At 40.8% G+C, this 13349-nt stretch overlaps 1 protein-coding gene across 9 annotated transcripts in view; it reads left to right on the forward strand.

The window, feature by feature from the left end:
• Positions 1-13349, forward strand: part of AGAP1 (ArfGAP with GTPase domain, ankyrin repeat and PH domain 1) — a 398735-nt gene that overhangs the window by 271119 nt on the left and 114267 nt on the right. For 7 of the 9 annotated variants that reach the window (XM_074872505.1, XM_074872508.1, XM_074872511.1 and 4 more), the window contains one exon: positions 9736-9897. The exons of the other annotated variants lie outside the window; for them this stretch is intronic. In XM_074872505.1, the coding sequence (XP_074728606.1) occupies positions 9736-9897 (162 nt within the window). The remainder of the gene's footprint in view (positions 1-9735; positions 9898-13349) is intronic. 9 annotated transcript variants of the gene reach the window in all.

A 13349-nucleotide genomic window follows, 5' to 3' on the forward strand; every position in this document is an offset into this window, starting at 1 on the left:
TTTTTGTAGATCATGTAATAATCTTTTTTGAGTTGGAGGTTACTGTGAGGATTCGGATATTATGATCGGGTTGACGATGAGTAAAAATGTGTATCAAGCCAAGAGCTTGCTAGCATAGCCAGTTGCTCCAAAGCCTGTAGATCTTGGGTGACTTTGCAAATAAATGCAGAACTGAGTCCTAAATTCTTGAATCTGCTCTGAACTCCTTACTTGTAGGTGTCTGAGGTTGTGTACTGGAGCAGTATGTGACTTGACAGTGCCAGATTCTATCTGGTGGAGTTTTCACGAGGCCAGAGATTGGTAGTTGGTAGTTATTTGCTACTAATTTTGTAGTCTAATGTGGTACGTGAGATGACTTAACGTGAAACGTTTTCCACGCTTCAACTTGAGCGTGAGTTTTACGGTTTTGCCACAGATCACAAATGCAAGTTTGTGACTTACTTTTGTCATTAATCACCCAAGTCAATTTTCCATTTGGTTGGGTTTGCTGTTAGTTCAGTGATATACAGCTGTAGCAAACGAAAGGAGAAGTTGTCAGTTTGCTCGTTTCAAAGGAAAAAAAGCCCAATTTTAAGTGCATCAAAGATTTCCCTTTTATCCCACTAGAGGGGGATCCCTCAAGGTCGTCTTCTCCAGTTCCTTTAAACTAGGATTTGCCCTTTCCAGAACTGCAGAGAAATAAACTTTCACTGTTAGTACACTATATTCCTTAATGTTTGGGGAAAAAAGGAGCAGGGAAAATATTAGTGTTAATGAAATACTTGATAAGAACACTGCATTTGTCAAATACTGGAAAAAAAAATTAGTTTGGTTAGATATTCTCTTTAGAGAAATAAGTAAACAAGGACCTGTCTTAGGATTCTTTCTTGAGGTGGGCACATGGTGCCCATCTCTAATGATGATTAGGGTAGATAAAGGGTAGAAATGTGTCATGAAGCTTCAGGCGGATGACTGGAGATGCTGGACAAGACGCAGTCGGCGGTGCTCAGCCTGCGCCTGCTTCACTGTGCTTGATTTTCATGCCTCCATTGCGCCGTATCCTGAATAAAATCACAGATCTGTCTTGTCCACCCGATGCAATCTTGCTGATTTTTGATGGTTACACGTTGTAATACTAACTGGTTGGATGTTAAGACCTTTGCAGAATTGCTCATTCTTTTTCCCCCAGTGATTTTAAAATATTAAAGCCATCAGGAGGGTTGAAGCTGATTTACCAAAAGGGAAAAAAAATTCACAAATGTGTTTTGAGTATTGAACTGCCGTTGACATCTAAAGTCCCAACCATGCTGTTTTCCTCCACACTCCAGCAATCAGGACATCCAGCAAACCCATAAAAAACCAAACTAATAGCATGAATATTCAGTGACCTAGAATACTAATTATTGTCATGAATATTAATGTGATCGGACTTGCTTTTTCCTCTTCTCTTTCTCTCTGGCTCTTTTTTTTTTTTTCTTTTTTTTTTTTTTTTTTCCCCCCACTCAGCCGGCTCTAAAGATGGACCATAATGAGAGCATTTAAGAGAGAGAGCGCTCTCCGCCGTGACAGGGACCAGGGTAATAAGGAGAGCTTGATTAACGTGGTGCACTTGGGGGAGAGATGAGAAGATTCACGTGGGCCTGTTGTGGGGGAGGCAATGAGGCACCGGCGGCTGTGTTGCTGCTCCCTCAGATTAATGAGGCCTAAGAGTGCATTAGGAACAGTGACAAAGGTTTGATCTAATGGGCTCAGTCATTTTTCCTTTGAGTGACAGACGCACAGAAGTAATTGGCTGTGCAGAATGGCAGCTCATTGGCAGTACTTAAGGATACATTATCCCCGTTGTGTGGCCCGCAGAGGCTGTTTATCAAAACTGCTCACACTGCAGACATGCATTCACTTAGCTGCTGTTACAGTGGCAATAGCTATTAAAAAAAAAAAAAAAAAAAAAAAAAGAGTAATCTCACATTCGTATCTATTGTCTCTTTTTCAAAAATAAAGTTTCTTTGTTCCATTTTCTTAAGTCTGGAGGATATTTGAATACCGGCAGTCGTCCCTCCCCATCCGGAAGAGGCTCTGGTTGCAGCTCGCAGGGTTTGGGGAGGTTTGTAGGTTCGTGGAAAGCTCCCAAAGTTAGTTCAGTTAATCTTACCAGCTTTCAATGTAGATGCAGCACGCAGGTAAGACGCCCCCCACTCCCACCCCCTCTCCAATTTCATTATTAATAACTTCCACAGACAGTCAAAGGGCCTAGGAAGCATTTTACATCTTTTGCCTCAGGCCCCTACACATGCTTCACTTTGGGAACAGCATAATACCTCAGAATGACTTGATTTTGCGCTGTTATTTTTTGCAGAGTTAATTTCACAATTGTTAACAAGATTTGCAACCAAATGACAGCAATAAAAAGTACAGCATTTCCTAGTGTGAAATGGTCACCTCTGGGTCTTAAAGAAGCAGTCCCGTAACGAGCAGGTAACCTCAATCAGGACTTGCCCAGAAAGCAAAGCATACCTTATTTATTACTGTTATTTGTTAAAACTATTGAAAAAATAGTAATATGCCTGCTGGGAAAGGAAAGCACACTTTGATCCCAGCAGAATAAATAGTCTGGGATCTTGAGCAGAAGCCCTTGGTGAAGAACTTGGGTTTAACTTTCTTTTAGGAGAGATGTCTCCTCTGATGACTTAATTTTCCTCCACACTTGCTGTGTTGGTTTGGCATGCTCTGAGAATAATAGCTTTTCTCGTTATACTCCCAGCACCATGTCCTTCACTGCCAGGATATTTCTTGGCATTGCCTCGTTTGTTCATTAGTATTGACCCTTCTCAGTTTGTACACTACTAATCAAGCCTGGTTCACAGAGGCTGCCCTGCCAGGCTGCGAGATGGAAGGTCTTCCTCTATTAATAGCTGCTTATCCTCAGGAAATTGGTTCAGTAAATAAATGCTGCTGAAAAAATCTTAAAAATAACTAAAACCCACAAGCAAGTTGTCTGCTACAGTATTGAAAATGATTGTCAGTTTATTGAAGGACAGTTTCAATGCTGGAACCAGTGTGTTTTGGAGAGGTACTGTTGTCTCGCTCTTTCTCATTCCATGTACAAGTAACCTCAAGATATTTTAGGTCCCTGATAAAACCAAGGCAGAAATGATGTGCTGTTTGCACAACTGCCAGCAGATCAAAACAGAATTCATATCAACACTCTAGTGAATTTTCCTCCATGAATAACCCCACTCAAGAACCTGCTTATGGAAGTTGGAGCTGCCTGGCCCTGGTCGCACAGCCGATCTTCCTGAGAACGTGGCCAGGCAGTGCTCTGACACCTGGGCAGTACCTTCCTTTCCAAGACAGACTTACTCTACTCAGTTGGAGAGGCAAGGAGCTGGAAGTAGCAGTTTTCCTAGATTTCAGTGCAGGGCACGATCTCCAGAGTTGGCAAGGAAAGGAGGAGCCATCTTTGAAAGATGGGTGCTGGGATCCGAGTCAGCAAACTGATGGAACCCAGAAGAACCATCCCCAAATCTTCCTCAGCTAAAGCAGGAGTTGTCCTGTCTGGACATTCATATTTCTAGACAAAGCAGAAGACAGAAAGCGACACAGCTTGTATGGTCAGCTGCTTCTTAGGAAAGGCTCGTCCACTGAAAAGATTTCTGCACAACTCTGGGAATTAATTCATGAACGTAATGCAGAATTGAGGAAAGGGGAAGGGAATGCTTTTCATCTTTTTGCAACTAGCAAAGTAGCTTCTTTCACTTTCCTTTTGCACCCTAATGCCTCAAGAAACTTCAGGGAACAGTGTTGGGTATGGATTTTGAACGGGCGACCAACAGACAATCTAATCTACTCGACAGTGCCTTTTACTGAATTTAGAGGACGTTTCAAGAATAGGCAGTATTCCTGCAACATAAATTGACCCAACATGATTTGAAACAATTAACCCTCTGATATCAAGAGTCAGGATTTCCTGACCCACAACTCTAATGTATTTTTCATTAGTTCTAACAGCTGGTGAGCGCAGCCCTCTGGCCTTAAGAGGTTTATTTCTTTTTTTGGAAGAGAAACTCATCTTTAACATGAAGAGCGTAACACAAATAAAACATGGCCACGGTGAAAGCATAACAGTAGGCTGTAGTTCATCTGGTTCAGCCTTTGTGTGCTTCTGTGCGACTGCTTTCTGCAGGTCTCATACGCTGCTGCTTCATGGAAAAATATAGTTCTGCTTCATGACTCTTGCAATGTCTGCTCATCTCATAAATTCAAGCATGTATTAGTTGCACTCCTGAATGTAACTTCTTGTAACTCAGTGATTTGTTTGGGAGGGATCACAAATGTGTCTGCAGGAGGAAATGGAGACCACCTCCATGTATTTAAGTCACTTGTATGTTGCTTTTTAGGGTACAGTTGTGAGTTATATTCATTCTGCATTTGTAATTAGTGGGTGGCATCATTGGTGAAGACTTAGGTTAAAGTGATGCGTCTGTTAAAGTAGCCTGTGCTGCCCAGTGGTGATTCACTGTATTATTTTGGTTAAGTTAAAAGATAGCAAAAGAGGAATTGCTCAAATGTTGCCCGCCATACTGTTCTGTTACAAGAGCAACATAACAAAAACCCTGAATGGTTTCTTTTTTCATTGAGTGGGTTACTGCATATATGTAAGAAAACATTTATGTTAAACTTTATTGTGTATTTTATTGAAATTTTTATAATACACAGAGTCTTTATCTTTTGGTTTTTACTGACTAGATGCACACTTAGCGTCTTGTGTGGTTGTATGTTTGTATAAATCTTTGTTATACACTTAGCATCTTGTGTGGTTGTATGTTTGTATACATCTTTGTTATTTTCATAATGTTTCTAAGTATTGTGATCTGATATTGCATTTATGGTCTGTTGTTTTGTAAATCTGAAACAACGGTGTATGAAGAGCCAAAGCGAGTCCCTCTGTGGAAGGGAAAGGGAGGCATGTTCTGCCCCCAGTGTGTGTGTTTCTGTCAGCCTCTTAAATGTACACAGGCATGCACTCCTCTGCTTAATTCTTCTTGTGCTGAATCTCTCGTCTTTACTTGCTCTTTGCTGTTTGCAGTTGTTTATACTGAATAGATGGATATATAAATTGAATTTTGTGTGAGTACACTCACTTTTCTTAGAGGCTCTTCTGCTGAGCATTGACCAAACCTGGAAATTACCTTGAATTTTAATTTGGATGGGTTTTGTAGAGCTTAATTGTTTGAACGTTTTGTAAGCGTGATCATAACGGGGTATTTTATAATATCAGAAAAGATAGTTTTAATAAAGCTGTCTAGAGCTAGAAAGAGGAACTCTTCCTTTGATGCTCCTTTGGTAGATGAAAACATTTTTGTTCAATAGGAGACCAGCATCTTTTTTTGCTCATTTGAGACCAGTTCTGGCAACATACTGATATTCATTCAAATATAAATGCCATATTCACTTTGAAATGCAAATTGTTTAAAGAAAAATAGCATATGGTAGAGGTAAGTACCTTTTCAAATCAGCTCCCACACTTTAGGGATGTGAGTACAGCTAAAATTATTCTTTGGAAAGAATCTGGAGCCTTTGACACATTGAAGCTTGAACTAATCAAGGCTTCCCAGTAAGCATATACACATATCCATATCAAGGAAACAGTGCTGAGAATACATGGATTAGCATAGTAATTTAACTGCCCCCTGCTAATCAACTTAAGCAACCAGCTGATGCATATATGATGTATTCGGAGAGGCACTCTTTCACAACTCGGAATGGGCCAGGTAGCTGACCATGGATTTCACGTTAATGTCGAGATATGTATCTGTCGGTCTACATGTAGGCAGATAATATGTGTGTGTGTACGTGTACAGACGGGGGAGACAACAGATGCAGAAAATGCATCAAGGCGTTGCTTGTAAAGGCTTCGTGTGCCTAACCCAGTGTACAGGGTTTACTTTTCAATGACTGTTGCTGGCCTCCTCTTTTTAACTGTCTCTCGCTTGTCTGCTAAAAGACTGAGATGATTTCTGCTGTTGAGGCTTTATCCTTGAGCAAAAAGAAAGGGCAGTTGCTTTGTGGAGGTCTGGGGTGGGGTTTGCCTGTTATAGATGGGGAGAAAGCATGGGAGTGTTTTGTAGAAGCTTTGTGCAGCACGCAAAGCGTGTGAGAACAGCAACTGACTTCCAGTAGTCCTTGTTCTGGTGTGACAGCATTAGTGCCTGCTGGGGTGGTAGAATACATGCCCTGGGCATGCTGCGATTAGACTGAGAAGTAGAAAAATTAGCAATGGATTGGGAAATAATGATTTTTAAATAAGGTTGTATGTAACAAGTTTGTGCTAGAGCTGAACACGTTCAGGAGGGGGACAGGAAAAGGCACGCTCTGCTTTCTGTAGTCCAGCCCTTCTGATTATCTGCCTATGGATTCTGCCTTGCGTGGTCTGATATATCATGAGAATCTTACAGCACATGAACAAAGTGGAATTTAACCTTGAATAAATATTATCGCAAGGGTTGCAGGTGGCATGGGTATCAGAATATGGCAGTAGAAAAGGCGATGCTGAGGTGGGTTTCATCATTGATCAGTAAAATATTACATGCTGGGACTTTGCACCTATTTCTTGCTGCAGTCTTTCAGAAATGTTAAGTGAAAGAAAAATTCTGATTTCGTTTGCAGAGCAAGTCACTTCCTCAACAGGTTAATGTCATAACATGGGGTGTGGAGTTTCGTAAGATGGCAGTAAGGTTGAAGTAAAGCTTTTGGTGCTGACGTGATGATACAAAAGTCCTGATATTATCTTTTTAAGGTTTTGCGTTTGCGTCATGGTTAGAAAGTGATGGGACACTTCTGTTCAGAGATTTGTGAACTAGGCGGAAGGTGTCAACTTACAAATATTGCTGCTCTCTGCAACTCAGCCACCCAGCACAGAGTAATGGGGATGTGTCATCTCAGCAAAGATGTCCAGTAATTGTTTCGATTTACCCATGATACCTAGAAAACGCTCCATCTCAGCTTTCACATACCAGATTTCTCCTTCATGATCTTTGTTACAAAGATGCTCTTGCAGGAATTCATCACATGTAGCTTCCTGTTTTACTAGGCGCAGTGTGAAAGATGGCTACAGGTTAAAAGTGCGCTTTTGTGGCATTGCTCTTAAACCTGGCAGGGTAGATGCTTGTGAAAAAGTATGTTGTTTCCAAAGCCATTTACCAGTAATAATCTAAAGATGCCCAAAAAGGTACTACAGCAAAAACAAAGACTTCTGACTGTCTTGGCAGTTTTTTTCCTGTTTCCCAACAATCCTTTTGAAGTGGGGGACCCAGAACTGGGTACAGTGTTTCAGATGCCCATCATGGTGTGTCCAGCTTGTGGTTTGGGTTGAGTACAGTGTTAACACACATTCTGACATCTGTTGTTGACTCTTGAGTCCTTCACAGCAGTGCTGCTACTCAACCAACTGGTCCCTAGCTTCTGCTGCTGCACCAGGTTGTTCTGCCCCAGGAGCAGAGCTTAGGACTTCTCCTTGTTGAACCACATGGTGTTTATGCTGGCCTAAATCTGAAGTTTCTAGAGTCTATTTGGTCTCAAGCTCTGTCATTCATGTCAGTCACTCCCTGTAATATTTTTTTTTTGTGTGTATCATCAAAATAATTTATGAATGTTCATAGTTTTTCTGGATTGTGAAAACCAGAGGACAAGGTTATTTCAAAGTGAGCATCAGCGCCATCACAGAAGTTCACTTGGAAGGAAGTATTTCTTTTAAGAGACCCCAAAATATGTGTGCTGTAAGACAGTGTTTCCATTTTCTGTTGGACTTTAAGATACTGAGCTATAATTTGATCCTCTGCTTTGTAGTTTCCTTTCTGTAGGCCTGATCTCTTTGCTGAACATTTCTTTGGAAGATGTCTTTAGTAGGTGCTAAAATGCCAGCATTAGCAAATTGCTCTCAGTTGATGAGGTCAAGCACACAATGTCTTGAAGAGGATCAGTTGTTGGAGGCATATATTTTTTCAACAGTTTGGCAGATGATGCTCTGATTATGGAATCCTGTTGGACAAAAGGGTTGCCCAGAGAAGGTGATTTGAGAGGAATTATGTGCCAGTAGCTAAAGCACTGCCTTGGGAGGTCCCAACATAGTTCCAAAATCCACCTTAGACTTTGCATAATTGAGTAAATTAGTTTTCTTGTATGTATTTCATGTCTACTAAGTAGAGATTGCCACGCAGAAATCCTTGAGACTGAGTAAGTACATTCAAGACTCAGGTGGACAGATACTGTAGTGATGGATCCGTGTTAAGGACTAACGATGAGATCTAGTCTTGGGAAAGGGGAGGAGAGAAAGGGACAATTATGCCAACTCTAATAAACACAAAGTAGTTCACTAAGCTCTGCTGTCTTCCCAAAGGCTGCTCTGGGAAAAGACATAATGATAGAACTGGGAGTCAGGAGATCTGGGTTTTATTTTCAAGTCTGCCACAATCTTCCTTTGTGGCCCTGGGTCATTTAACCTCTGAAAAATGGGGGAAATGATAGCAGATAATTAACAACCTCACAGGAGCATTGAAAATTAATTCATTAATTTTTCTGAACTCATCAGTAGAAGGTGCAATGGAAATGCATTTTACAAAATTGTGTCTGTTTCTTTCCTTTTACATGTGGTTTTAAAGAGTATTCTTAAATCCATAGAAGACCTGTGGGGTACCTTTTGAGAGCCTGCCACGAGGAATGAAACTGGCGTTGTACCATCTTTGTATCTTTATAGTACGCAAGTCCTGTGCTAGGAATGGAGTAAAATGTGCTCAGAAACCAAAACTGTAGAGCAGACCTTAGTCCATATCAAGTTGTGTGTAAGAGCATCAAAAGCCTGAGTTTGTGGAAAGGTTTTAATTGTTTCGACTCTAAAATTTATTCAACCAGATCACGCTTCTCCTGTTTTATGGTGAGAAACCTTTCTCCGTTGCTCCCCCTCGCACACACCTCCCAGCATTTTATTGTCCTAGACCTCAGTGATCATGAAAATACAAAACTGTTTCTAGTGTTTACTGGGTAAAGGCTATTCTTTGTATCTCACCTTTTGTGTCATAGGCCTTCAGTTAGAGTTGTGATGGGTTTATTGCTGTGAGACGAGACACAGGAATTATATTTGCAGTCAGTGGAACAAGCCTCTAGTGTGTGCTTCGTGTCATGATATTGTTTTAAGATTAAAAATCCACATGAGTCTTTTGCTTGGTCTCGCAATGCTAGTAGTTATTTGGTTCCCATCACTGTGTTCTTGGCTTCACTTGGGGGACATACTTACGTGAAATATTGTTTAGAGGTAGATTGTCTTAAAGTCTTTGAGTTGGCTTAGTTGTCTCATCTCGGTTACTTGCGTAGACAGTGGTTTTCAGTAAGAAATTTATTTTCTGTGCACAGTCTGTCTTTCGTGCTCTATGTGTAAAAAGTGGAGAACCTATATGGAATGTGACTGGTAGCAGGGTTGTGGAAGACTGTTTTCCAGAAGACGAATGAACAGAATGAGGTGAAATCTTGAAAATTTAGGCTCTTTTGTCAAGTTCCTAGCTGGATTCGAGTGGGCTGCTGAAATCTGAGGTGCCCCAAGCTGGTCACAGGACTGTTGTCTTCAGAGTTTCAGGGAGGGCTGCATTGGTTTTTGCGTTGGTTAAGTAATCTCTTTTTCTGCTCTGTTAAGACGCACCCATCCATCTTCATGCAAATCAATTTTGTCTTCTCTATTGACACAATTTATTTTCCATTTATGTCTAGGGAACGTGACTACTAGCACATCTGTGTCTCAGATGGCAAGTGGGATCAGTCTAGTCTCCTTCAACAGTCGTCCGGATGGTATGCATCAGCGCTCTTACTCGGTCTCCAGTGCAGATCAGTGGAGTGAGGCAACAGTCATTGCAAACTCTGGCATTAGCAGTGGTAAGAAACCTGGAGCTGGGGGGGCTATCTGCTTTGGGGTGAAGGGGGAATTTGGTGGTTTGCTTTTCTCAAAAAGAAAAAAAAAATACAACCTGATGTTCACCCAGATGCTCTGTTGGAAGCCAAACTTTTAGCATCGGAAAGAAAAAGAGAAATTAGAGAAAGGAGAAGAGATCAATACAATACTTTTTCAGCAGGAAGAGCTAATGTAATTATAATACTGCTTAATTTTAATTTCAGGTATCTAATTTAGGTTGTTCACTTGATATTCTTATTTTCTTACTCTGTGTGGTAGGTATTAGCAGTAAATTATCCTCCAGATCTTTTCATCAGCATGTCGTCTCTCGGCTGTGCTCTTGCTTTAATGTATGCACACTACTGGCATAGTCGTAGTGTTTTCTCTGTGGAGCGTTTAACAGTATTAAAAGGAGCAAACGCTATTCCAGATGGTGTTTTGCAATGATTAGATTGTAACAGTGACACAGGGATTGTTGTTTTTAAAGGGTATGCATGGTATTTGGTAACAAAATGGTGCATCGGGCCTCCACAGAGTGCCGGGGAAGGACAGAGAATCAGTGCTGTTCACCTATAGCTGACCTGCTGCCCACGCAAGTCAGAGCATCCTTGGGGCAGCCGTGGCGGGTGGGCTGGGACTCGGGTGTTTCTGTTGTGGTGTGCGCAGAGATGGGTCATACCGGTGAAGCACATGTGTCCAGGAGCATGGAGTTTTAGAGGCAGTTGGAGAAGCCATGGGAAGTTCATGAAACAGAGGAGAAAAGGAGATGAGTGTGTGAGAGAAGAAAGAACTGAGAAGAAACTGAGAATATGGATAACGGGGGAAAAAAACTTAAATAGGACAGGAGAAGGGGGGGGGGGGGAAAGCTGTTTCTGATGGTTATCCCTAAAATAGTCACAATTATAGGAGTATGAAAACTATTTCACATATCCCATGTGTATATATGTGTAGAATATATATATATATATCTGTATAAGGTTTGAATCTGTGTACAGCCCTGATACTGTCTCTGGGTTTTTAAGCAGCTTTGGACAGCTTTTCAGTGCCACCTTATGAGAACAGAGGGTTTAAAATCCTGGTCACCTTGGCTCTGAGTGGCATTAGCTCTCAAGTTCGTAGTTGCTGAAGCACATGCATTTCTGGAGCTCTACTGAAGCACATGCATTTCTGGAGCTCTAAACTTGTGGGCAGCATCTTCAGGTGCGTGGTATTTGCATCAAAATGGTACAGATTTTGACCAAGAATTTTCTAAAGCAAGCATCCTTTATTTCAGCCTGGGTGACAGGCAGAGATCCTGCTAAGCAGCATGATAAATTGCTTCAGCGCTGTTCTCTTCTGTGTCCACCCAACTCACCCACTTCTTTGGAAGTCTTTTAGGGCAATCAGCATTGTCCTACATGGATTTCTTTAGACTGAACCAGTTTCACAGTTAAGGCTGTGTATTTCTCTCTCTTTTTCCCAAGCTGCTTTGTCATTTTAATCCACCCTAATTCTCCTTTCCTTTTAAAAGGTTATACCAAAGTTTCAGCTTTTTGCGCCTTTCTTTTATACTGTAGCTTTTCAAATAAAAGTTGGAGAATATTGTATGTTTGCACTAGAAGGCAGGCAAGTGAAAGACAAGATACAGTCTCGGGTCCACCTTGACATACCTACAGACAGGTAAGCAGATGCCATCCCCGTGCTCCTTAGTGCCAGATTGACAGCTGAGGCTGCAGTAGAGGAAAATCTTCAAAATTCAGAATTCAGTGAGTTCTTAAAAGTGGCATGTAATTAATATGTTGAGAAGCAGAAATGTAACCTATATTCCTACCTTTTCCCTTCCCCTTTACTTCACGATGCTGTTTCTATTTTTGAGATATTTGCTGGACTCGTCTTTTGCTCCCGATGCTGCGCTTCAGCTAGTTTTAAATTCCTGGTGAAGGGAACCTTTTCTCCTACACGAGCTGTGTACTCCCAAGTATGTGCAGTACCTTTTTCTGACTCGACATTCATACGTGATTACTTTTGGATCGTAAGAGATGACAGCTAGAATTATCTGTGAAATATTTATTCAAAAAGTGCAGATGACCGGTTGGTACTTCTGAATAAGCCTGACTTGAATAATGTCTTGCAGAGGTTCTAATTATAAACAAAAAAAAAAAAAAAAAGGAAAAGTTACGGGTTTTATAAGTATGGGGGAAAAATTGGACTAACAGTGAGTTTTAGGCAAGTAAGGGTCAGCAGAAACAGAAGTATTGTGATAAAAACTGCTGCAAAACCTCAAGAATAATTCATTGCTGTCAGTGTATCATCTTTCGGTAAGCTCATAGATGTGTCCTTTATGTTGGCAAGTTGACGCATGAAAAACCCTTTTTAATTTCAGGGTTTTTTTCTCCATTAAAAGATTTTTGAATTTTAGTCATAAAAAGATAATACTGTGAAAGCAGCAGGTATGGCGAGAAGCTAAGCATCTTTTGGAATTCAAATGCCAATGTACTGGAGAATATGCCTGCTTATTGTCACATGGTTTTATTGTAGACAAAATAACATATTGGGATTCAATTTTTCTCTGCACCTTTTTTTCACATTAAATTAATACTTTGTGTGGCTCCGGAGAACTTTTCAAAGTCTTCCGAACCAGACCTTTGGTTTCCTGGGGGTTCTGTCTTTCAAGCAGCTGTGAACATCTCCTAATTAGATAAATTACTTTGTAGTGGGCAGAGCCACAAAACAGGAGGTGCTGGTTAAATTAAAGGGGAAAAATAGAAAAATCCATTCTCTGAAATGGAATGCCCCACTGCTTTATGACTATTACTGTTGTAAGGTTTTACATTTAAGTACCTGAGGTTTAAAATTAAATGTCTAATATAATTTGGCACTGGTAACATGAAGCCTGTGACTGCCCTCGGAGAAAATCTAGACAGCTTAGTTCAGTGTTTCAAATTGCTGTCTGCTTGATAGTGAGCGGATCATGCGGCTGGCTCACTATTTAGCTGAATACCACCTGCTGTTCAGCATAATTCTAAATGCAGTAACATATTTGCCTTAAAAACTCTGAAATTTAAAAAGTCTGTTCCAGCAGCACATGAAAAATTAATTCTTTTTACATTTTTTTCTTACTCTTGTAAGTACTTGACAGAAGTAATTTTAGCAGCAAGAGAGAATAAAAACTGGGGGCAGTAAATCCCTGTCCGGGAACCTCTTGTGTAGATTCTTTATGGACCCAGAATTGATCTACATGTCAGATCCTGATGTAGTTTAAACTGTTTATCACCCTAATGGCGGTAGAGAGACCATGAACATCAACTTATAATCCTCCATGAAAGAAATTGGTGTTTGCAGTCAATGAAGGAGCAGCTTAGCTTTATTGATAGATTTAGAACAATTACTGCTGCTGCAACTATTGGCCGAGAGGTTTTCCTGGATCACATTGGAAGCCTGCGATTTTTTTTTTTTT

The sequence above is a fragment of the Strix uralensis genome, chromosome 6 (assembly GCF_047716275.1).
Source record: "Strix uralensis isolate ZFMK-TIS-50842 chromosome 6, bStrUra1, whole genome shotgun sequence".
Taxonomy (NCBI): Eukaryota; Metazoa; Chordata; class Aves; order Strigiformes; family Strigidae; genus Strix; species Strix uralensis.